The sequence below is a fragment of the Hypanus sabinus genome, chromosome 28, assembly GCF_030144855.1.
Source record: "Hypanus sabinus isolate sHypSab1 chromosome 28, sHypSab1.hap1, whole genome shotgun sequence".
Classification (NCBI taxonomy): Eukaryota; Metazoa; Chordata; class Chondrichthyes; order Myliobatiformes; family Dasyatidae; genus Hypanus; species Hypanus sabinus.
The window spans coordinates 32,148,669-32,173,191 of record NC_082733.1 but is presented as its reverse complement, the minus strand read 5'-3'; the positions used below and the strand labels follow the sequence as shown (position 1 = coordinate 32,173,191).

The 24,523-nt window shown below is 41.7% G+C and overlaps 2 protein-coding genes across 4 annotated transcripts; both read left to right on the top strand.

Moving 5' to 3' along the window:
• Positions 1 to 309: 309 nt before the first annotated feature.
• LOC132382553 (UDP-glucuronosyltransferase 2C1-like) lies at positions 310 to 24,281 on the top strand. Of its 3 annotated transcripts, XM_059952868.1 has the most exons (4): positions 310 to 438; positions 15,864 to 16,141; positions 19,516 to 19,713; positions 21,364 to 24,281. In XM_059952868.1, the coding sequence occupies exon 4, from the start codon at positions 21,380 to 21,382 to the stop codon at positions 22,997 to 22,999; it is 1,620 nt and encodes a 539-aa protein (XP_059808851.1). In that variant the 5' UTR covers positions 310 to 438; positions 15,864 to 16,141; positions 19,516 to 19,713; positions 21,364 to 21,379; the 3' UTR covers positions 23,000 to 24,281. The 3 variants fall into 3 exon arrangements, with proteins under 3 accessions (XP_059808851.1, XP_059808852.1, XP_059808853.1); XM_059952869.1 differs by lacking the exon at positions 15,864 to 16,141 and having other exon boundaries at positions 311 to 438; XM_059952870.1 differs by lacking the exons at positions 310 to 438; positions 15,864 to 16,141 and adding an exon at positions 18,674 to 18,964.
• LOC132382554 (UDP-glucuronosyltransferase 2C1-like) lies at positions 314 to 5,038 on the top strand. Its single transcript, XM_059952872.1, has 2 exons — positions 314 to 438; positions 2,099 to 5,038. The coding sequence occupies exon 2, from the start codon at positions 2,115 to 2,117 to the stop codon at positions 3,732 to 3,734; it is 1,620 nt and encodes a 539-aa protein (XP_059808855.1). The 5' UTR covers positions 314 to 438; positions 2,099 to 2,114; the 3' UTR covers positions 3,735 to 5,038.
• Positions 24,282 to 24,523: the final 242 nt, after the last annotated feature.

Sequence of the window (24,523 nt, the reverse complement as noted above, 5' to 3'; positions counted from 1 at the left end):
ATTAAACCAATATCAATAAGTCGCATGAAAGTTATTTTGAAAGCTTGTTCATATGCTTATATTCCTGGAAATGGGGAAATACAGAGCTGAGTTTAAATTTAGGTTGAATTTATGCTTCTTTGTGAATGTTGTTTGTAGAAGCCTACAATGCTGTTTGAAACTAAGTTTTTCATTGTACTTGTGCAAGCATGTACTTGTGCATTTGACAATAAACTGGACTTTGATTTTGTTTTGACTCAGCGGATTCAAGCCTAAGAAAGTTCTTCATACTGATTAAAACATTCGGCAGGACGGAACTGAAAGTGAACACGGGACACTATTATCCAATCCCCTGGACTTGTCCTCTGACTGCAGAAAATTTCAGGTCACTTTTGCTTTGCTGAAATCACAACAGCCTCAAACAAAAACTTTCTATTACTGGCAAGGTGTTCTTTATCGGTAAGTGTAAAATTGTAATTACGTCTCCATTCCAGGTTATTTTTGGATGTATTTTAAAAGCAGCTTGAGGCTGAGTGTGTTTTCATTGCAATTGTCAGAAACATGTTAAAGTTACCAACCCAGGGAATATGTTAGGGAAGGCAGTTCTGATTTCCAGTCCCGCTCAGCAGGAGTCCACAATGTACGCATCATGAAGGGAAGTACGAAGGGAATGGACAAGAGTGTCGCGTAGGGAGCGATCCCTGGGGAAAGCAGAAAGTGAGTGGTAGGAGGAGCCTCCGCGTCCACCACATAATTCTCCGGAACTTTCGCTACTCGCGTGTGTCCCAGCTAAGCCTGCCTGTCTGTCGGCTACGTGGAGCAGTCAATGTTCCAAGCCTACACTCGTGACTGTCCCGCACTTTTCCAACGCTACATCGACGATTGCACAGGTGCTGCTTCCTGCAGCCGTGCTGAACTCATCGATTTTACCCACTTTGCCTCCAACTTCCACCCTGCCCTCAAATTCACCTGGTCCATTTCCGACACTTCCCTTTCCTTTCGCTGTTTCTATCTCCAGAAATCGCTTATCCACCGATGTCTTATAAACCAATGGACTCTCACAGCTCCTTGGACTATACCTTATCTCACACTGCCGCTTGTAAAACCGCCATCTGTGTCCAGCACATAATTCTCCGCCACTTCCAAATGGATCCCACAACCCAAACACATCTTTCCCTCCCCCATTCCCCCCCCCCACTTCTTTCCGCAGCGATGCTGAAGGAAGTTCACCCATTCCTCCCTCCCCACTGATCACCCTCCCGGCACTTAGCCTTGCAAACAGCGCAAGTGCTACACCTGCCCCTACACCTCCTCCCTCGCTGTTATTCAGGGCCCCAAACAGTCCATCCAGGTGAGACAGCACTTCATCTGTAAGGCTGTTGGGGTGGTGTTCTGTGTTCGGTGCTCCCAGTGAGTGTGGTCTCTTGTAAATCGGTGAGACATGACACAGGTTGGGTGAGCGCTTCGCCGAGCATTTTTTCTCCGTCCGCCAGAGCAAGCGAGATCTCCCAGGAGCCAACTATTTTAATTCCACTTCCCATTCCCATTTTGATATGTCCACCCATGGCCTCCTCCGCTGTCGGGATAAGGCCAAGGTTAGGATAGAGGAACAACACCTTATATTCCATTAGGGTGGCCTTCAACCAAAGCATGAACATCGATGGCTCAAACTTCCAGTAATAGCTCCCCCGCGCCCATCATTTCCTATCCCCTTATCCCGCTTTCATGTTATCTCCCTGCTCCACCCTATCTCTTCCTTCTGGTACTGTATATTAAACCTGTAGCTCTCTATCCCCATTGGAACTTGCCAATGTTGCAACGTCAACCAAAATTGTGTACCAGAAAAGTGTTCTAGTTGTGCAGTTGAGTACTTCTTCCAGATCATATTTTATGTTGGATGTCCTTCAAATTCAAGTAGATATGAAAGTATACTCAGTGAACAGTTGATTTGGTTAAAACCTAGGTTCACAAGCTGCATTCTTCGCAAATTGTTCATTGTATTAAACAGGTTAGGAACACATGGGTTAAAGTGATAAGAAGAAATGACTCAACTGTACACAAAATGCTTTTGTTGTCAATTTATGATGCTTACCAATATCTGTTATCAATTCTACACTAGCATCAACGTGATCAAGATGAATAGTCCTGGATGGAAAAGCAGTTTGCAGATTGCGTGTGCTCTTACTATTATTTTCATCACACTGACTTGTCCAGTTACACAAGGAGCTAAAATATTGGTCGTACCTGTGGATGGAAGTCATTGGGTTAACATGAAAATTCTAGTAGAAGAACTGAAACTTCGTGGACACAATATCACAATGCTTTACTACTCTGAATCTTGGTATATGAAGGAAAATCCTGATATCTATCAATCCATTGTTGTTCATCTTGAAGAAAAAAAGAGCAAACATGTGAGGAGTGAAATGATTGAAAAACTTGTGGAGCTGTCATTGGAGAGCTCAGAGAATGGTTGGAACCTATGGGACCATGCTAAGTTCCAAAACGTAATGATGAATTTTTTATATCACTGTCATCAATTCATTCAAGATTTTACTATTGCAATTTTTGAAAACAAAACAGTGTTAGAACAAATTGAAAGTGCGAATTTTAACTTAGTACTTACAGATTCTGCTTTGGGTACGGGACCATTGCTTGCTCATTATCTAAAAGTTCCACAGGTGTATAATGCTCGATGGCAGATAAATGGGGAAGCCCATTTCCTCTCTGCCCCATCACCGCCTTCCTATGTCCCTATTCCAGGCTCACAATTGACAGATAATATGAATCTTCTCCAAAGAACAGGAAACTTCATGCAACATCTTCTTCAGCTAGTGTTTACAGAATTGTTTGTATACCCAATTTATAATGAAATCTGTCATCGTTATCTAGGACCAGAAGCAGATATCCAAACAATTCTCTTGAGTGCTGATGTGTTGCTGGTGAGAGTAGATTTTGTGTTTGAATTCCCGAGACCCACTATGCCAAATATTGTCTACATTGGAGGCTTCCAGTGTAAACCAGCCCAACCACTAGTAACAGAGTTTGAAGCGTTTGTTCAAAGCACAGGAGAACATGGACTTATTGTGATGTCATTAGGATCTCTTGTAGGTTCCTTGCCAAAGCAAATTACAATGGAAATAGCTGAGGCATTTGCTCAAGTACCCCAGAAGGTGATTTGGAGATATGATGGAGAAATCCCTCCCAATGTAGGTAATAATACATTCCTGACAAAATGGATCCCTCAGAACGACCTTCTGGGACACCCCAACACACGAGTCTTCATTTCTCATGGTGGTATCAACGGCATTTACGAGGCCATCTACCATGGGGTGCCAGTGATTGGCATGCCTCTAATTTTTGATCAGTTTGACAATTTACTTCGACTTGAATCCCGAAGTGCAGCAAAGGTGCTTAATGTTGCAACCATACACTCCACAAATCTATTACAGGCACTTCATGAGGTGATAAATGGCACATTTTACCGGGACAACATGAAGAAACTCTCTACCCTCCACCGGGACCAACCAGTGTCCCCAATGGAGCGAGCCGTTTTCTGGATTGAGTATGTTGCCCGACACAAAGGAGCAGGGCATTTGTGTTCTGAATCCTACCGACTGCCCTGGTATGCTTACTATTGTGTGGATGTGATGGTCTTACTGTTGTCCATGTTACTCGTGGTCGCAATGCTGGTGGTTGTAGCACTGAAGAAACTTTGTCACATTGCCCGGAGAAAAATAAAGCAAAAATATGAGTAAGGTTTCTCTATTTTATGTTTCTAAAAGGGTAATTTGAACTCTTTTAACATCATTAAATAAGGTTTCTTGAATTCAATACATGAAGCCTCCTTTGTGATGTGCCGAGTGCTTACTCTTGAAATCCTCCACCCATCACTTACATTAAGTTTGTATCTATACTCCACTGTAATGCCAAGATTCCATTGAAAACAGGACTATGCGATGTAAATTGCCCTACATTTTATCCTATCACACCGTAAATGTTGTATTCACTCCAGGATATGATGCCCCAAAGTGTGTCTGAAGGAGCTTCTGTTTTGTTTGTTTGACAGCTAATCTATTTTTATTGCTGAATTACTTTGTGCTTGTGTGCAATCACTGAAAAATTAGCAATTATATACATCCAGTAGCCATTTTATTAATGATGTCCAATAGCTAATAAAGTGGCCACTGGGTGTATGTTCATGGTCATCTGCTGCAGCAGTCCATCCTCTTCACGGTTCGATATGTTGTACATTCAGAGATGCCCTTCCGCATGCCACTGTTGTAAAATAAGGCTATTTGAGTTTCTGTCTCCCTCATGTTGGCTTGAACCAATGTGGCCATTCTCCACAAACCTGTCTCATTAACAAGTCATTTTCATCAGCTGACTGTTTTTCTTTGATTTTTTTCACACCATTATCTGTAAACTGTAGAGACTGTTGTGTGTGAAAATCCCAGGAGATGAACACTGTGTGAGGTACTCAAACCATCCCATCTGACACCAACAATCATTCCGCGGTTTATTCAGAGATACCGGCCACGTGACAGACGCACTGCCACCTGGCTGATCGGAGGAAACACCACATGCCAATCTACATTTGATCCCTCCCAACTAATCAATGCATAGCTAAATTTTTGGTCACCTTAGTTGGATTATCTCGCCCAGCCCCATGCTATAAAAGGTGAGACATGCGCCTGGCTCGGTCTCCCTTACAGACAACCTCATTGAATGTAAGTGCATTGATTTATGTTTGGGAAGGTCTATCGTTTGTCCTGGTAAGGGAGCCGCATCTATCCAAGGTCAGGGGGATAGTTGTCGTAGTGCTTCTCCCTTGTTCTTTGTATGTGTAACCGTACGCTGTCCCCACACCGCTTCCTGTGTATTGTAGTTGCTTGTGTTGACCCGACTTCCCCTTGTAAATAGATTCCTTATTATTAAAACTGTGTGTGTCCAGGCCTCTACTGTTGAGACTCAAAGAAACAGTTATTTTCCATCACAACACACAGGTAGAGTTATTTAGATTATATTTCTTCCCCATTCTGATGTTTGGTCTGAGCATCTTGACCACGTCAGCATGCCACATTATTATCTAATTGGAGATTTCCATATATTAGCAGGTGTTCAGGTGTAGCATATAAAGTTGCCACTGAGTGTTATGTCTAAAATATAGAAAAAAGATGCCATCTACCCTGGAGTGCAGTGTGAAACTAAAATTAAGTATGTGGTTTTGAGGTTCTCCTCAGAAAGAAGGAGGATGTATAGGTCTGGTTGAGGAAACTGGGATTAAGTGAATCCTGGAAGGAGTATGGGGGTGCTGGAGTATACTCAAGATGGGAATGAGGAATACTAAAAAGAGAGCATGAGATAGATGTGGCAGAGAAGATTAAGGAGAAAACAAATGTTTTATAAGGACATTAAGGGAAAAGAGTAACTGGGAAGAAAATAGGGCTCCTCAATGTCTGAAGTGGACATCTTTGTAGGAGTCACAATAGATGGGTGAGGTCCTCAGTAGTATTTCTCATCTGTTTTTAACCTGGAGGATGTGAAGAAGATTTTCGCTCTTGAAGTATTTACTGAGTAGGTCTTGGGGATCATCTAAGTGACAACAGATATTATCCTATGTAATACCCTGGTGAAGAGCGTGTTTTATTGTATTTCTACTGTTATGCTGTTATACTTTAGTCAGCTTTTCTTCACACACAGTGTGTTACGTTAAGCTTCATATACAAGTGTTTTGGCTGCGGCGGAGATAAGGAGCCATTTGCTCTGCCCAGGAATGTTGTGTCAGCCAGTTGGATTTGTCTTGGGAACGTTCTGTAATATTCTGTCCAGTGGGTTGCCACGGAACTTTCGAGAGAGCTGGGTGGGATCAGTTTTCTGGGGAACAGTGCCCTGCTTTGGGTCTTTGTTGGCAGGCGATGCGTAGCGAACTACAACAGAAGATGCTCACAGTATGCTGCATGAAGTGGGAACCCCATTTTAAGAAGTGCTTTGTGCAGGCAAGTAGACCCAAGGAGGAATTGCCAATACTTCTGAGTTCACCAGTTCATTTGAAATGGTCGTCGAGGGAATTTCGAAGTGTGGCTGGAGTTTTTCTTGCAGAACTTGCGTTCAGTGCATGAGTAATCAAAGTAGAACTCCCGACTACACCAGAAATGAGCTCCAATGTTTATGTGCACATTTAGAGTGGTTTAACTGGACTGGGCCCTTTTATTTTTCTTTTCTTTTTCTGTTAGCTCTTTAGTAAAGTTGAAAGATTGGTAAATAAGTTTCCTCTGTATATTTTATACCAGTGTATCATCTGTTATTTCCTGGTGAATGATAATTTTGCATGAGGCATTATTAACACAGCATTCACCACAATTAATATTCCTTAAACTTTTATTTTTCTTTAAGACTACTTTACACAGTACCTGTGAACTGTACAGCTGCTTCTATATCAATGTGATCCTTGAGCTTGTTTTTTTTAAGAAGAGTTTCTGGTTCAAGTTGTGACGGCAAAAGCCTTAAGTCCCCACACGTAACAATATCCAAGTAGTTTCTCTTTCTTGAATGTGCATTTTTTCACTCTATTGAAGACATTTTCAACAGGATAGGAGGATGGAAAGTAATGAAGAGTAGTTTGGCTCTTCTCCAAAGACCAGGAAACTTTGTATGACAGAATAACCACAAAAGCCAGCATTTTTGTAAAGGAGTTTTGCTTCTTCATCATTCGGAATTTTGATAATATCTTCTCGTAAGCTCTCTTCATGTTCTTCCACCTTGCAAAGAAATGGGTTAATTACCAGATCGTTCAAATCCTTGAATCAATTCAGAAAATCCTTCTTTAGTGACTGCAGGTATAAGCAGTACTCTTGCAAATCACTGTCTGTGAAAGAGAGTGTCATGCGTGCCATGCAGGGAAACTGAGACTGTTTCTCTCCCAATGTTACTGATATATTTCCAATTTTCTGATATAAGTGGACACTGCACTTTTTGCCTGAATTAAATTGAAATTTTCACTCTGCAGTTTCATATTTGGAATGTTTACTTTGTCGTATGGATCAGGTGGGTATGCCAAATCTCCATATGCAATTTCAATATTGCTTTCCAAGCTCTCTGAGCAAAAGTTCAACCACAATGCCAAAAAGATCAAAATTTGGGATACAATGGATGAGGCAACAACTTTTGACAGCCACCGCACTTCAGTGTGAAGAAGCAAGTAGTCAAATTCTTCATCATTATCAGAATACTTTTATCCTCAGTATAAAGCTCGTCGTACACTTGTTCTCAATTGATGATTGTTTTAGTTTTTATGAATTTCTTCAAAACCTTTTCCATTTTTGATAAACTGTACGTATGTCATTAGCAATGCCTCAGTCTCGCACATTTGATGCATCCAGTTGTATCCCAAATTCAGTTTTTTTGTAGCTGTGCATAGCTGATATTCAATGTCTTCACTCATTTCATCACTACAATGAGCTAGAGTTATTACTGAGAGGAATTGATTTTAAAATACTGGTATCCATTTTGTGCAGATTGACGAGCACTTTATCATTTTGAAAATGTTATAAGAAGCAACGAGATCACTATCAAAGTCATTTTTTGCTTCTTGGCAAATGATGGAGTGTGCAATGCTTTTCAGAGGTTTCAAAGGTACTTTTAATGTCAGAGAAATGTATACAATATACATCCTGAAATGCTTTTTCTTCACAAGTATCCACAAAAACAGAGGAGTGACCCAAAAGAATAAATGGCAGTTAAATGTTATAACCTCAAAATCTACCCCCACACCCTCACTCCCGTGCATAAGCAGCAGCAATCAATGATTCCCCCTCACACCACCAGAAAAAAAAACATCGGCACTCACCACCAAGCACTCCAGCATTCAGCAATCCAACAGCAAAGACACAGACTTGCAGTACCCCAAAGACTACTCGTTCACCCACAGGCTCTCCATCTCTCCACCCCCTCCCTAATATGGGAGAAAGAGACGTCTCCATTTCAGGGCGGGAGGGGACACATGACAAACAACTCGCTGGTTTATGATGTTAAAAGTCTGTTGTGTCATAATTTTCTGAGCTCAGTGCCCAAAAATCTCAGGTCTCTGGACACACAGCCACAGATCTTTTCACTCCCACGACGACACACTGATCTCCTGCCGTGACACCAACCTCCAGAGCCAGGATATCTTGGAACTCCATAGGTGAGGGAAGCTCTTAGGCTGTGCCCTTGGCATGTCGGATAATGGCCAGTCATGAAGCCCCGAGAGCAGGTCCCATTCCCACAAAGCACCGAGGTCCGCGCGTAACTCCAGGTCAGAGTCTTCAAAAGAACCATGAAAGGTAAAAAGAAGATATTAAAGATAGAAATAGAGCAGTTTCTGAAGATGCAAGTAAAGGAGTCACCATTAGGTGTCATTGACTCTCCTAAGCTTCTTTCATCTTCTGGAACAGAGTAACACCATAAGCAGCCTTTTCAGGGTGTCTTTTAGGAAGTATTCCTCCATTCTTGATGGTTTTATGGCTTCGTTAGACAGATGGCAAAATTACATTGACAATGATTCAGTTTGGAATCTGAATGCTAGTCGGGATAGAGTTTGTTTTCGACATGCTACCTTTATACTATTCCAGTCAGCGCGATTGACCAATCAGGCAAGATCTCATAATCCCCAAAGATGGTTCTTGACCACACATGAAGCTAAGGTTGCTTTGAACAATTCAAGAGGAATCCTTGGGGTTGGCAGGTTCACTGTTTGGTTCCGGTCAGCGCTGTAACATTGTGCAACCTGTTTTCCACAATCTGCAGAGAAATCTGGGAGAGCACACTTGATTTACTAACTGTTAAATTGTGTGAACTCGTTCTACACTGCGAATCAAGGGGAACCATTGGGCACCCTGGTTGCCAATTTATACAACCACAGTCATGTCTGCTTAGTTGGTAAAGCCAGGTTTTTGCCGAGGTTCACATGCGTCGTGACGACAGGTGCTCACCGCCTGCGAAGCTGTGGGTCTTCCTATGCTCGATCGAGCAGGTCTTGTGTTTCCAGTTAGACTCCTCATTACTGCACCCCACCCCACCCCTCGAGAAACATGAGTGGCCCCCAGTGACTTCTATTTGTCAAATGATCCCTTAGGACACATAACCGCCTCCGTTAGGAATCACTGGTGCAGTGTTTTGCCAGTGCTCGGTTCTCGTTCAGGGTCTATACTGTACGGTGTCTCGATCCTTACCTTGAATACCCCAAGCTCTCTCATCACACTTGTAGATATTGGGAGGTATGATGTTGTGGGCATCACTGACTCGTGGCTTAAAGAGGATCATAGTTGGGAGTTTAAAATCCAAGGGAACACATTGTACTGAAAAGTTTGACAGTCAGGCAGTGTGGGTGGGGTGACTCAGTTGACCCAGGCAAGAGTGGACACACACACAAGCCCCCACTGGCCTCGCTGTAAACACTGTGAGTTAAAATTGACCGATCCTTCATTCGGTCTCCGATGCCTCACACTTTTCTCGTGGGTTCCAATACTTAAACAGTGCTCACTAGTGTGTCTCCTGGTGTGTCTGAGAGGTGTCTCCCCAGACCTCACTTTTATCCCTACTCACGGGGTCTCAGATGTCAATCAGTTTTGAATGGCTTAGCCCATCAAACCAGCCCACTCTGGCTGTCCACTGAGGAATTTTAATGAACAGAATAGTACCAAGTAAACAGCCCTCTCCGGAGCCGTGAGTCTTATAGGAGTCATAATATGGTCTCTCTCCCCTGGTGTTATCAGCAGGAGATGTTCCCACTTGTTTTCCTCTTATCTGTGTCTTTCTCTCATTCTCTCTCATGAGCAGCGTGGTAACAGTAACAGTTTGTGATTCTCCCGGGGAGGGGGACATGGGCAACCTTGCACCCTTCTGCCCATCAGAGCTGTTCATCCTTCATAACAATTGTATATATAACAGCATAATATTTTACCTATTTCATTTTGACATTATATACTTTCTGTTTTTACTATTGCTGTTTATATGTCTGTTATATTATCTACTTGTTAAACTCCTCTTCTGATCTGTATGTTCTTTATTTGAAAATCAATAAAAAAGATTGAAAATGAAAAATGGAAGTTCTCGTGCTGGAGTCCCTGAAAGTTAAAAAACCAGGTTGAGTCGGAGGTAAAGAAGTCAAATTCAATGCCAGTATTCATTTCGAGAGTTCTAGAATAGAAATGCAAGGACGTAACGCTGAAGCTTTAAAGAGCATTTGTTGGACCGGAATTGGAGTAGCAAGCGTGGTTTTTGGCTTCTGATCTAAGAAAAGATGTCCTGGCCTTGGAGAAGGTCCAAAGGAGGTTCACAAGAATGATTCCAGGAATGAAATAGGTAACATATGAGGAGTGTTTAATTGCTTCTGAGCCTGTACTTGCTGGTGATCAGATGGAGGACGGGGATCTTAATGAAACCTATAAAATTTTGAAAGGTCTATATAGGATGGATGTTTCCTATAGTTGGGGAATCTAGGGGCAGAACAGCCTCAGAATAGATGGAAATCTATTTATCTCAGACAGGGAAAAATTTCTTTAGTCAGAGGGTGGTGAAGCTGTGGAATGCACTGCTGCAAATGGCTGTCCAGGACAAGTCATTCGGTGTACTTAAGGTGGAATTTGATACATTTTTGATTAATCAAGTTGTCAAAAGTTACAGGCAGAAGGCAGGAGAAAAGGGTTGAGGGGCTGATAATAAATCAGCCATGATGGACTGGCAGAGCAGACTCGATGGACTAAATAGCCTAATTCTGCTCCGATGTCTTACGGTTTTATAGCAGCAGGTACAGGAGGCCGAAGATGCACACCGTGTATTTTAGGAAAAATTCTCCTCCCAGCCATCAGATTTGTGAACGATCCATGATTCCATTACCTCACCATTCCACCTTCACATTGTCTAACTATTTAACGATTAATATATTTAATTATTATTTATTATTTTAATGCCCTACACTGTACTGCTGCTGCAAAACAAAAATAATCAGAACTATTTCAGTAATAGTGTTCCTTATTCTGATACGAGAAATAGGTAGATTTTCCACTTAGGTGCTGTTCACCAATTGTTTTCTCCTCTTTGGGGTTTACCAATATTACTCTCAATTCAGCACAGATTTCCGGCTGTGGCCTGCCCCATCTCAGTCTGGTAGTTACCAACGCATGACCCTGAGTGGCTGAGAAATCGGATGTTCCCCATTCTCAACTTGTTAGGATGAAATGAATGATTATTGCAGGATATTACAGGGATGGGAAAGGTTCCGGAGGATTGGGGGGTTGTGGATGTTGTTCCTTTATTCAAGAAAGGGAGAGGAGATAGACCAGGAAATTATACACCAGTGAGTCTTACCTCAGTGGTTGGTATGTTGATGGAGAAGTTCCTGACTGGCAGGATTTGTAAACATTTGGAGAGGTATAATATGATTAGGAATGGTCAGCATGGCTTTGTTAAGGGCAGGTCATGCCTTTTGAGCCTGATTGAATTTTTTGAGGATGTGACTAAACACGTTAATGAAGGAAGAGCAGCAGATGCAGTGTATATGGCATTTGCAAGGCTTATTGATAACGTAAGGAGGCATGGGATCCAAGGGGACATTGCTTTGTGGATCCAGAACTGGCTTGTCCACAGAAGGCAAAGAGTGGTTGTAGACGGGTCATATTCTGCATGGAGGTCAGCCACTAATGGTGTGCCTCAGGGATCTGTTCTGGGAGCCTTACTCTTCGTGATTTTTATAAATGACCTGGATGAGGAAGTTGAGGGATGGGTTAGTAAGTTTGCTGATGACACAAAGGTTGGAGGTGAGGTGGATATTGTGGAGGGCTGTCAGAAGTTACAGAGGGACATTGATAGGATGCAAAACTGGGCTGAGAAGTGGCAGATGGAGTTCCACACAGATAAGTGTGAAGTGGTTAATTTTTGTAGGTCAAATTTGATGGCAGAATAAAGTATTGACAGTGTGGAGGATCAGGAGGATCTTGGGGTCCGAGTCCATAGGACGCTCAAAGCAGCTGCACAGGTTTATTCTATGGTTAAGAAGGCATATGGTTCATTGGCCTTCGTCAATCGTGGAATTGAATTTAGGAGCCAAGAGGTAATGTTGCAGCTATATAGGACCCTGGTCAGATCCCACTTGGAGTACTGTGCTTAGCTCTGGTCGCCTCACTATAGGAAGAATGTGGAAGCCATAGAAAGGGTGCAGAGGAGATTACCAAGGATGTTGTCTGGATTGGGGAGCATGCCTTATGAGAATTGGTTGAGTGAACTCGGCCTTTTCTCCTTGGAGTGAAGGAGGATGAGAGGTGACCTGATGGAGGTGTACAAGATGATTGTGTGGATAGTCAGAGGCTTTTTCCCAGGGCTGAAATGGTTGCCACAAGAGGACACAGGTTTAAAGTGCTGGGGAGTTGGTACAGAGGAGATGTCAGGGGTAAGTTTTTCACTCAGAGAGTGGTGAGTGTGTGGAATGGACTGCTGGCAACAGTGGTGGAGGTGGATACAATAGTGTCTTTTAAGAGGCTTTTAGATAGGTACATGGAGCTTAGTAAAATAGAGGGCTGTGGGTAAGCCTAGCAATTTCTAAGGTGGGACATGTTCGGCACAACTTCGGCCGAAGGGCCTGTGTTCTGCTGTAGGTTTTCTATGTTTCTATTTAATAATTTGTGAAGCCGATCATTTAGGATTCTTTTGTGAAAAGATGTTGTCTGCGGGTTACACAGCGAATGGCAAATGTGGGTACAAGTTTTAACAAGAAAGTAATAACCTCATAGTGGTGTCCTGTAATTGATGATGCCCCGACTGTTGTACAAGAATGAACGTTTGTGATTAGAATATCCTTCTCTTTGGAAAAATTGCGCAATGTCCCAAAATATTGACTCCCCCTTTGTATCTGTTTCTAGTCCCCTTGCAAATAACAACTCTTGAACCATGCTTTCATCTGTTATGAAATGAACATAATGAAGAAGCAAAGACTTGTTGTCTGGGAATGCTGACTCATCCAACTACAGAGCAAATTCTTTTCTCCTAAATATGTTGCATGTGCAATGAACCTGGACAGTTTCTTTGCTTCATTTGAAAAAAACTGTTTCACGCGACAGGTACATGGGCTGCTGCCAGTTGCTCGGTTCTGGTATAAATCTACATTTCGGGTACTCCACATTATATTGTCAACACTTTTTTTGTTCTGCTTTTGCCACTTTCATTACGGATTAATGGCCAAGGAGAATCATCTATACTTTAAATCCACCCTCATGTTCTGTGATCAATATAGGGGAAAGTTATGACATCATGATAGCTCACCACAAACCCGATTCTCTACCTGAAGCTACATAAAGTGGAGCAATGATTTTCGATTGGGCTGTGGGCTAGAGAATTGCCACAAAGACCATTTGAAAGGGCAGATTCTGAACCTTACGCCATTGAATGCCATAACCTATTTCACAAGAAATATGCCATTGTGTGATTAGAAAGGGGAATTGTACTATCCCACACTGTGCTATGGTCATGAACGGCAATAGTGAGCAGGCTGTACTTGGAAATAACACAATTTCTTAGGCCAGATTTCTCAGGATTTGCCAAATACAGAAGTGTCACATTGCTTTTCAACAACTATAATGCACTTCGAACAAAGTCTGAGGGAATGAATGGTCAGAAAGAGCTGAGGTGATTATGTAATGATTGCAATCAATTCTGTGGCACTGAGGAGTAAATGCTTAGAATAAGTAATGTTTTTCTTAAATTAAGCCTGTAATCCGTCAGCTGCCCCCATTGATACTGAGGATTACTGCCCCCCACTGACCCTTTATCTTCATTACTCCCTGGGAGTGCAATGGTGTTGGGGACTACTGAATTAAAGAATAGACTTTGTCCATGGAATTGAAAAAAAATTGAATCTGCTGGAGCCCCATTTTACAAGAAAAATAACTAAGTAAGTAGAGTAATGTGACCAGATCGATAAGGGAAATCAAGGTGGGTGGGAGGATGGTGTTATGGTGGGGTGCGAAACAGAGGGAAGTGTTTATCAGAATTTAGAGAAATTGATGTTGATGGTATATGAAGTACTGTTCCACCACTTTGTATGTAATCTGACTGTGGCAGCCAGGGGCAAACATGTCAGTGCGGGAGTGGGAAGTGGGAATTAAACTAGCTTGTCAGTGGGTGATCAAAGTTGTTATGGCGGACGGAGTGAAGGTACTCAGCAAAACGATCCCTTAATCTCTGTTGAGAATCACAGTTGCTGCACTGGGAGCACTGGATGCAATAAATTACTCCAATAGATTCAAACGTTTCCCTCAATCCTTTGGCCATTTTACCCCTTCTCTTTCCCATCCGTGTCATCATGACCTGTCCATCACCAACATCTTCCACCCTCTGGTTCCCCACCTCCTTCTCTTTGTCTGTTGTCCTCTGCTATCAGATTCCTTCTGCTTTAGTTCTTTGCTTCCTGCACTAATCATCTCCAAGCTACTGACATCACTCCCTTTCTCCAAGCTCTCCCAGCTCTCTACCTTCTTCCTCACCTGGACTCAACTGTCACCCGCCAGCTTGTGCTCCTCATTCACCCCACTCTTTGCCTCAAGAAGGCAACATCTATAATCAAAGGTCCCCAACATCCGGGACATGTGATTTACTGACAACTACCATTTGGCAGGAGGTTCAGGAGCCTGAAGTCCCACATCATCAGGTTCAAGAACCACTACTACCCTTCAGCCTGTTTGATCATAATCACAAGTTAATGACAACAACATGACCACTTTGCACTTTAATGACCTTTGTTTTTTTTAATTCTAATTGTGGCCTTCCTTGTAAAAAATTATATCATCTATATTGATAATGAATACTTCTCATGTAAAGGTTGCATCTTTGATGTTTTGTGCCTGTGATGCTGCTGCCAGAAAGTTTCTCATTGCAACCCTATCTACATGTACTTGTTGATATGAAGGTCAACTGGACTCTGACATTTTGTTTCCAATACCTTAATAGACTTGCTAAATAAAAAGTACTCAGTGTTGTAATACTTTTCTATTAACACAAGACTAAAGGATAGTTCAAAGACCTTTTAAAGATTAGATCAGCTTTATTTGATACATATATCAAATCTTTGAAGGACACAGTGACCGACAAACAAGCGATGTGCAAAGCAAGACAGGTTGTGCAAAAAGACAGTACTGAGAACATGAGTTGTAAAGGTTCCTTGAAAGTGAGTCAAAAGTTGTGCAAACAGTTCAGAGTTGTGGTGACTGAAGTTCAGGAACATGATAATAACTGTACTTAGACCAGATGATATGGAACCCAAGGCTCCTGTACTTCCTGCCCAATGGTAGAAGTGAGAATAAGAATCAGAATCAGGTTTATTATCATTGAACCGTGTCATGAAGTTTGTTGTTTTGTGGCAGCAGTACATCACAATACATAATATATCACTAAGTTACATCAAGAAATATGAAAAATAAGACCACAAGATATTGGAGCTGAATTAGGCCATTTGGCCCATCATGGCCCATCTGTTCCACTAATTTATCATGGTTGAGCTATTTTTCCTCTCAGCTCCAATCTCCTGCCTATCCCCCATCCCTTCAGGACTTGACCAATCAAGAATCTATCAACCTTTGCCTTAAATATACATAAAGACAGCTGTCTGAGGCAATGAATTCCACAGATTCCTCACACTCTGGCTAAAGAAATTCATGGAAGCAATTTGGAATACATGTAGCTCTCTCTTACCGAAATGCTAAGTGTGTATCTTCAGGCTTCAGTACCTCCTCCCCAATGATGGTACTGAAAAGAGGCTGTGCCCTGGTTGTTTGCATCACAACTTTGATTATTTAATTATTTTGTATTCCTGCCCAATGCAGCAAGGCTTTTCATAAATGTTATTTATTGAAATGCAGGCAAATGATCTAGAGTGCCTTGAGGAACTTTGCCAAGTGAGGTGTGAGAGAACCAGATGTGATATTGGACAAAGTGTTACGTTTTATGGGTCACGGCGGACAACAAGGCAGAAGGAGGAGTTTGGTGCTCAAAATTCCAGGCCCAAGGGACTAAGTAGCTGAAGGCACCATTGTCAATGGTGGAGTGAAGGAGAAATGCACAAAATTGATGCTGATGTTACAAGAGTGGCAAGATCTGGACTGTTGTGGGCCTGAGGAGTTTACTTGGGTGACGAAAGGTAAGATCATGGAAGGATTTGAAAGCAAAGATGAGAATGATAAAGTTGATCAACAGAGAGACAAAAGGTCACTGAATGCAGAAGAGATAACTTAATAAATTGACTGTTTTGCAATGACTAAAAGCAAACAAGGCAGTCTGTTCAGAGACAGAAGAAAAAAACTTATCAGAGGCTAAATGGGCAGTGGAGTATAAGGATTTGATTGAAAAGTAGCCAAGGTTGAATTTGATGCTATCGGTAAAGGAGGTAAAGTTGCCGCAGAGGAAGGGAATGGTTAAACGGCCACGACATTGCAATGTGGACAGGGTAAAGGATGGAGGGCAACAATCCAGTTAGGTTGCACAAACCCAGGTTGTTTTCTCTGGAGCATCAGAGTCCAAAGGAAAACATGAGAGACATTTATAAAATATTCAGGTGCATAAATAGTGTAGACAGGTATATACATTTCCCAGGGTAGAAGTGTTGAATATTGGAGTACATAAATTTAAGGTAAGAGGAGAAAAATTCAACAGAAATGCACAGCGCAATATTTTTACATTTCTTCCTAGTCTGTTCCCTGTACACTCATGACTATATGGCCAGATTCTACTCTAGCTCTGTATAGCGATCATTTCAATAATATTTGAGTAATCTTGTATATATTTTGTTTGATTAATCATTCTTGTTCATTTAAATAATTCGTATATGTATTATAGCATGAATTCCCTATTTCAGCACACTTCCACGTGCTATGGATGCTCCTCTCTTAAAGTGAACTCAAAGTTAGACCCACATTTTGGTCTCGCCAGTCTTCCTTTGATTTAGTCTCATGTTTTAAAGTTACAACACATAACATCGGTGATGAGGTATTTTAAAAAAACTTATTCAAGACAGCTACTGACCCATTCAAGTACAGCGAGACACTTGAACTAAAAAAATGCGCTTCACGGAACACCGAGTGATATATGCAACCCAATATATGCAGACGTTCAAGTTAAAAAAAAATGCAGCACAGCACATATTCCTCAGATGGAAAGACACAACAGAGTTTAAGAAAGTCATAAAATGGAAGAATTTGCGTGTTTGTTAAGAGAAAGGTAGGATTCATGGAATTATGACAAGTCAGTATTGAGTGATGAATAATCTTTTTTAAAAAATTAGAAATGCTTGGCTGCTTTGGAAATATTGACCAGCTTGATTACACCATGAGTATTTGTCTCATGCATTCTGAGCTATTGGAACAATATTTAAGAACCTTTTAACATTTAAGAAAAACTTGGACAGGTACATGGATGAGAGGTGTATGGAGGGATATGGGCCGGGTGCAGGTCAGTGGGACTGGGCAGAAAAATAGTTTGGCACGGCCAAGAAGGGCTAAAAAGGCCTGTTCCTGTGCTGTAATATTCTTTGGTTCTATATCGTGAAGTCAATGAAATAGTCGATAAGAAGCGAGTATAAATTTTTCAAAGTGCAATGGCTTTAAAGGCCCACAGTTTCCTTTGAAATTTGACTGCCCAAACCAAATCATCAGAATTGAGCTTTGCTGCTATTGTAAAAGTAATGCAGGAATGTTTAGAACCAAAACCGTTGTTGAATGCAGAACACTTTAGGTTGCCTTAGCAGAATCAAAGGGAAAGGGAGCCCATTTCGGTTTGTATTGCTAAACTGAAGAGATTAAGCATTGTCAGTTCAGTAATAAGTTTATTGATGTACAAGGAAATCATTTAGTTTGTGAAATCTTAGAAGGAGGCTTTTAGAAAAAACAGCTAACTGAAGCAAAACTCACATTTAAAAGAGAAGTTGAAATCACTGTTTCAATGGAAACGGAGTCACACTTGAGTTGTAGTCAGAAGAAAATTGAGTATGAATAGAATTCTGGTGTATGTGAGCCTTTTCCACAATGGCCAAACAAGTTGTGTTACTATTGTGGAAAAGGCTCACATACACCAAACAAATGGATATTTAAAGGCGAAAGTAGCAGAAAATCAACAAAGTAGGACACATGCAATGAATATGATGGGTAGACAAAAATAAATGAACTGCACAGGGAAGACAAAAAGCAAAAAAGTTAAGTTGCAGTTTCAAAGGGAGTATTAAACCGATGCACAGTGAAAAATCTGATAATGATGAAAGTGATGTAGAAATGTGTAACCTTGAGTTGTTCAATGGGAAAACAAACAAATACACAAGCAATAAGGCTTACACCAGAAGTGAACAGAAAATTAATTAAAATTCAAATGGACACAGTTTCAGCCATTCCACAAAATAAGTTGTGCACTTAATATTTCAATAGTATACGAATAACCTTGTGCATACTGTATATTGTTTGATTAGCATCCTTGTTTATTTAAATAATTCACTACAGGTCATATGTATAAATACATGTATTTCCTATGTCATCATGCTCTCATGTGATACGTATGCACCTCGCTTATAGTAAATTCGAAGTAAGTCCCGCATTTTGGTCTCCTGTGTCTTCCTTTGAATTAGTTTAATACTCTCAAGTTACAAAATGTAAGAACTCCATTTTCAAGTTTGCAGATGCTACAACAGCTGTGATCCATGCCTCAAGTAATGGTGTGTTAGAGTAGGGGAAGTAATACAGAGCTGGGTAACATGGTGTCATGATAATAACCTTTCCTTCGACGTCAGCAAAACAACAGAACTGGTGATTGGCATCAGAAAGGAGGGCTACACACTTACTCTTGCCTACATCGAAGATGTTGAGGCTGAGGGAGTTGAGAACTTCAAGTTCCTAGGAGTGAGTATCACCAATAACCTGTGCTGGTCCAGTCACACAAATGTCACAGGCAAGAAAGCACACCACCGCCTCTTCCTCCTCAGGTGAGTATCCTGATGAAGGATCTCGGTATGACATGTCGAGGTTTATTCTTCTCCCTCGATCAGGGGTTCCCAACACTTTTTATGCCAAAGACCAATACCATTAAGCAAGGGGACCCTGAACGCCAGGTTGGGTAGCTCTGCTATAGAAGCTGTCCAGACTGCCCGGTGCCTCCAGCGTTTGTGTGTGACAATGCCAATAACAAGTGGTCATAGTTCAAATTCCTTCGCAGCAGTAATATAACTGAAATTTAGATAAATATAAGATATTAGAAGCTTCATGAATCAAAAATTCCTGGGAAACCCTGATTTTCATTAAACCAATATCAATAAGTCGCATGAAAGTTATTTTGAAAGCTTGTTCATATGCTTATATTCCTGGAAATGGGGAAATACAGAGCTGAGTTTAAATTTAGGTTGAATTTATGCTTCTTTGTGAATGCTGTTTGTAGAAGCCTACAATGCTGTTTGAAACTAAGTTTTTCATTGTACTTGTGCAAGCATGTACTTGTGCATTTGACAATAAACTGGACTTTGATTTTGTTTTGACTCAGCGGATTCAAGCCTAAGAAAGTTCTTCATACTGATTAAAACATTCGGCAGGACGGAACTGAAAGTGAACACGGGACACTATTATCCAATCCCCTGGACTTGTCCTCTGACTGCAGAAAATTTCAGGTCACTTTTGCTTTGCTGAAATCACAACAGCCTCAAACAAAAACTTTCTATTACTGGCAAGGTGTTCTTTATCGGTAAGTGTAAAATTGTAATTACGTCTCCATTCCAGGTTATTTTTGGATGTATTTTAAAAGCAGCTTGAGGCTGAGTGTGTTTTCATTGCAATTGTCAGAAACATGTTAAAGTTACCAACCCAGGGAATATGTTAGGGAAGGCAGTTCTGATTTCCAGTGCCCGCTCAGCAGGAGTCCACAATGTACGCATCATGAAGGGAAGTACGAAGGGAATGGACAAGAGTGTCGCGTAGGGAGCGATCCCTGGGGAAAGCAGAAAGTGAGTGGTAGGAGGAGCCTCCGCGTCCACCACATAATTCTCCGGAACTTTCGCTACTCGCGTGTGTCCCAGCTAAGCCTGCCTGTCTGTCGGCTACGTGGAGCAGTCAATGTTCCAAGCCTACACTCGTGACTGTCCCGCACTTTTCCAACGCTACATCGACGATTGCACAGGTGCTGCTTCCTGCAGCCGTGCTGAACTCATCGATTTTACCCACTTTGCCTCCAACTTCCACCCTGCCCTCAAATTCACCTGGTCCATTTCCGACACTTCCCTTTCCTTTCGCTGTTTCTATCTCCAGAAATCGCTTATCCACCGATGTCTTATAAACCAATGGACTCTCACAGCTCCTTGGACTATACCTTATCTCACACTGCCGCTTGTAAAACCGCCATCTGTGTCCAGCACATAATTCTCCGCCACTTCCAAATGGATCCCACAACCAAACACATCTTTCCCTCCCCCATCCCCCCCCCACTTCTTTCCGCAGCGATGGTGAAGGAAGTTCACCCATTCCTCCCTCCCCACTGATCACCCTCCCGGCACTTAGCCTTGCAAACAGCGCAAGTGCTACACCTGCCCCTACACCTCCTCCCTCGCTTTTATTCAGGGCCCCAAACAGTCCTTCCAGGTGAGACAGCACTTCATCTGTAAGGCTGTTGGGGTGGTGTTCTGTGTTCGGTGCTCCCAGTGAGTGTGGCCTCTTGTAAATCGGTGAGACATGACACAGGTTTGGTGAGCGCTTCGCCGAGCATTTTTTTCCGTCTGCCAGAACAAGCGGGATGTCTCAGGAGCCACCCATTTTAATTCCACTTCCCATTCCCATTTTGATATGTCCACCCATGGCCTCCTCCGCTGTCGGGATAAGGCCGAGGTTAGGATAGAGGAACAACACCTTATATTCCATTAGGGTGGCCTTCAACCAAAGCATGAACATCGATGGCTCAAACTTCCAGTAATAGCTCCCCCGCCCCCATCATTTCCTATCCCCTTATCCATCTTTCATGTTATCTCCCTGCTCCACACTATCTCTTCCCTCTGGTACTGTATATTAAACCTGTGGCTCTCTATCCCAATTGGAACTTGCCATTGTTGCAACGTCAACCAAAATTGTGTACCAGAAAAGTGTTCTAGTTGTGCAGTTGAGTTCTTCTTCCAAATCATATTTTATGTTGTATGTCATTCAAATTCAACTAGATATGAAAGTATACTCAGTGAACAGTTGATTTGGTTAAGACCTAGGTTAACAAGCTGCATTCTTCGCAAATTGTATTAAAAAGGTTAGGAACACATGGGTTAAAGTGATAACAAGAAATGACTCAACTGTACACAAAATGCTTTTGTTGTCAATTTATAATGCTTACCAATATCTCCTATCAATTCTACACCAGCGTCGGTGTGATCAAGATGGATAGTCCTGGATGGAAAGGCAGGTTCCAGATTGCGTGTGCTCTTACTATTATTTTCATCACACTGACATGTCCAGTTACACAAGGAGCTAAAATATTGGTCGTACCTGTGGATGGAAGTCATTGGGTTAACATGAAAATTCTAGTAGAAGAACTGAAACTTCGTGGACACAATATCACAATGCTTTACTACTCTGGATCTTGGTATATGAAGGAAAATCCTGATATCTATCAATCCATTGTTGTTCATCTTGAAGAAAAAAAGAGCAAACTTGTGAGGAGTGAAATGATTGAAAAACTTGTGGAGCTGTCATTGGAGAGCTCAGAGAATGGTTGGAACCTATGGGACCATGCTAAGTTCCAAAACGTAATGATGAATTTTTTATATCACTGTCATCAATTCATTCAAGATTTTACTATTGCAATTTTTGAAAACAAAACACTGTTAGAACAAATTGAAAGTGCGAATTTTAACTTAGTACTTACAGATTCTGCCTTGGGTACAGGACCATTGCTTGCTCATTATCTAAAAGTTCCACAGGTGTATGATGTTCGATTGCAGATAAATGGGGAAGCCCATTTCCTCTCTGCCCCATCACCGCCTTCCTATGTCCCTATTGCAGGCTCACAATTGACAGATAATATGAATCTTCTCCAAAGAACAGGAAACTTCATGCAACATCTTCTTCAGCTAGTGTTTACAGAATTGTTTGTATACCCAATTTATAATGAAATCTGTCATCGTTATCTGGGAACAGAAGCAGATATCCAAACAATTCTCTTGAGTGCTGATGTGTTGCTGGTGAGAGTAGATTTTGTATTTGAATTCCCGAGACCCACTATGCCCAATATTGTCTACATTGGAGGCTTCCAGTGTAAACCAGCCGAAACACTAGTAACAGAGTTTGAAGCGTTTGTTCAAAGCACAGGAGAACATGGACTTATTGTGATGTCATTAGGATCTCTTGTAGGTTCTTTGCCAAAGCAAATTACAATGGAAATAGCTGAGGCATTTGCTCAAGTACCCCAGAAGGTGATTTGGAGATATGATGGAGAAATCCCTCCCAATGTAGGTAATAATACATTCCTGACAAAATGGATCCCTCAGAATGACCTTCTGGGACACCCCAACACACGAGTCTTCATTTCTCATGGTGGTATCAACGGCATTTACGAGGCCATCTACCATGGGGTGCCAGTGATTGGCATGCCTCTAATTTTTGATCAGTTTGACAATTTACTTCGACTTGAATCCCGAGGTGCAGCAAAGGTGCTTAATGTTGCAACCATACACTCCACAAATCTATTACAGGCACTTCATGAGGTGATAAATGGCACATTTTACCGGGACAACATGAAGAAACTCTCTGCCCTCCACCGGGACCAACCAGAGTCCCCAATGGAGCGAGCCGTTTTCTGGATTGAGTATGTTGCCCGACACAAAGGAGCAGGCCATTTGCGTTCTGAATCCTACCGACTGCCCTGGTATGCTTACTATTGTGTGGATGTGATGGTCTTACTGTTGTCCATGTTATTCATGGTCGCAATGCTGGTGGTTGTAGCACTGAAGAAACTTTGTCACATTGCCTGGAGAAAAATAAAGCAAAAGTATGAGTAAGGTTTCTCTATTTTATGTTTCTAAAAGGGTAATTTGAATTCTTTTAACATCATTAAATAAGGTCTTCTTGAATTCAATACATGAAGCCTCCTTTGTGATGTGCCGAATGCTTACTCTTGAAATCCTCCACCCATCACTTACATTAAGTTTGTATCTATACTCCACTGTAATGCCAAGATTCCATTGAAAGCAGGACTAGGCAATGTAAATTGCCCTACATTTTAAATGTTGTATTTACTCCAGCATATGATGCCCCAAAGTGTGTCTGAAGGAGCTTCTGTTTTGTTTGTTTGACAGCTAATCTATTTTTATTGCTGAATTACTTTGTGCTTGTGTGCAATCACTAAAAAATTAGCAATTATATACATCCAGTAGCCATTTTATTAATGATTTCCAATAGCTAATAAAGTGGCCACTGGGTGTATGTTCATGGTCATCTGCTGCAGCAGTCCATCCTCTTCACGGTTCGATATGTTATACATTCAGAGATGCCCTTCCGCATGCCACTGTTGTAAAATAAGGCTATTTGAGTTTCTGTCTCTCTCATGTCAGCTTGAACCAGTGTGGCCATTCTCCACAAACCTGTCTCATTAACAAGTCATTTTCATCAGCTGACTGTTTTTCTTTGATGTTTTTCACATCATTATTTATAAACTGTAGAGACTGTTGTGTGTGATAATCCCAGGAGATGAACACCGTGTGAGCTACTCAAACCATCCCATCTGACACCAACAATCATTCCGCGGTTTATTCAGAGATACCGGCCACGTGACAGACGCACTGCCACCTGGCTGATCGGAGGACACACCACATGCCAATCAACATTTGACCCCTCCCAACTAATCAATGCACAGCTAAATTATTGGTCCCCTTAATTGGATTATCTCGCCCCGCCCCATGCTTTAAAAGGTGAGACTTGTGCCTGGCTCGGTCTCCCTTACAGACAACCTCATTGAATGTAAGTGCATTGATTTATGTTTGGGAAGGTCTATCATTTGTCCTGGTAAGGGAGCTGCATCTATCCAAGGTCAGGGGGACAGCTGTCGTAGTGCTTTTCCCTTGTTCTTTGTATGTGTAACCGTACCTTGTCCCCACACCGCTTCCTGTGTATTGTAGTTGCTTGTATTGACCCGACTTCCCCTTGTAAATAAATTCCTTATTATTAAAACTGTGTGTGTCCAGGCCTCTACTGTTGAGACTCAAAGAACCAGTTATTTTCCATCACAACACGCAGGTGGAGTTATTTAGATGATACTTCTTCCCCATTCTGATGATTGGTCTGAACATCTTGACCACGTCAGCATGCCTCATTATTATCTAATTGCAGATTTCCATATGTGAGCAGGTGTTCAGGTGTAGCATATTAAGTTGCCACTGAGTGTTATGTCTGAAATATAGAAAAAAGATGCCATCTACCCTGGAGAGCAGTGTGAAACTAAAATTAAGTATGTGGTATTGAGGTTCTCCTCAGAAAGAAGGAGGATGTGTAGGTCTGGTTGAGGAAACTGGGATTAAGTGAATCCT

Bases quoted from the DNA above. Each gene is read 5' to 3' on its own strand.
- LOC132382554 (XM_059952872.1), top strand. From the start codon at position 2,115: ATGAATAGTCCTGGATGGAAAAGCAGTTTGCAGATTGCGTGTGCTCTT.
- LOC132382553 (XM_059952868.1), top strand. From the start codon at position 21,380: ATGGATAGTCCTGGATGGAAAGGCAGGTTCCAGATTGCGTGTGCTCTT.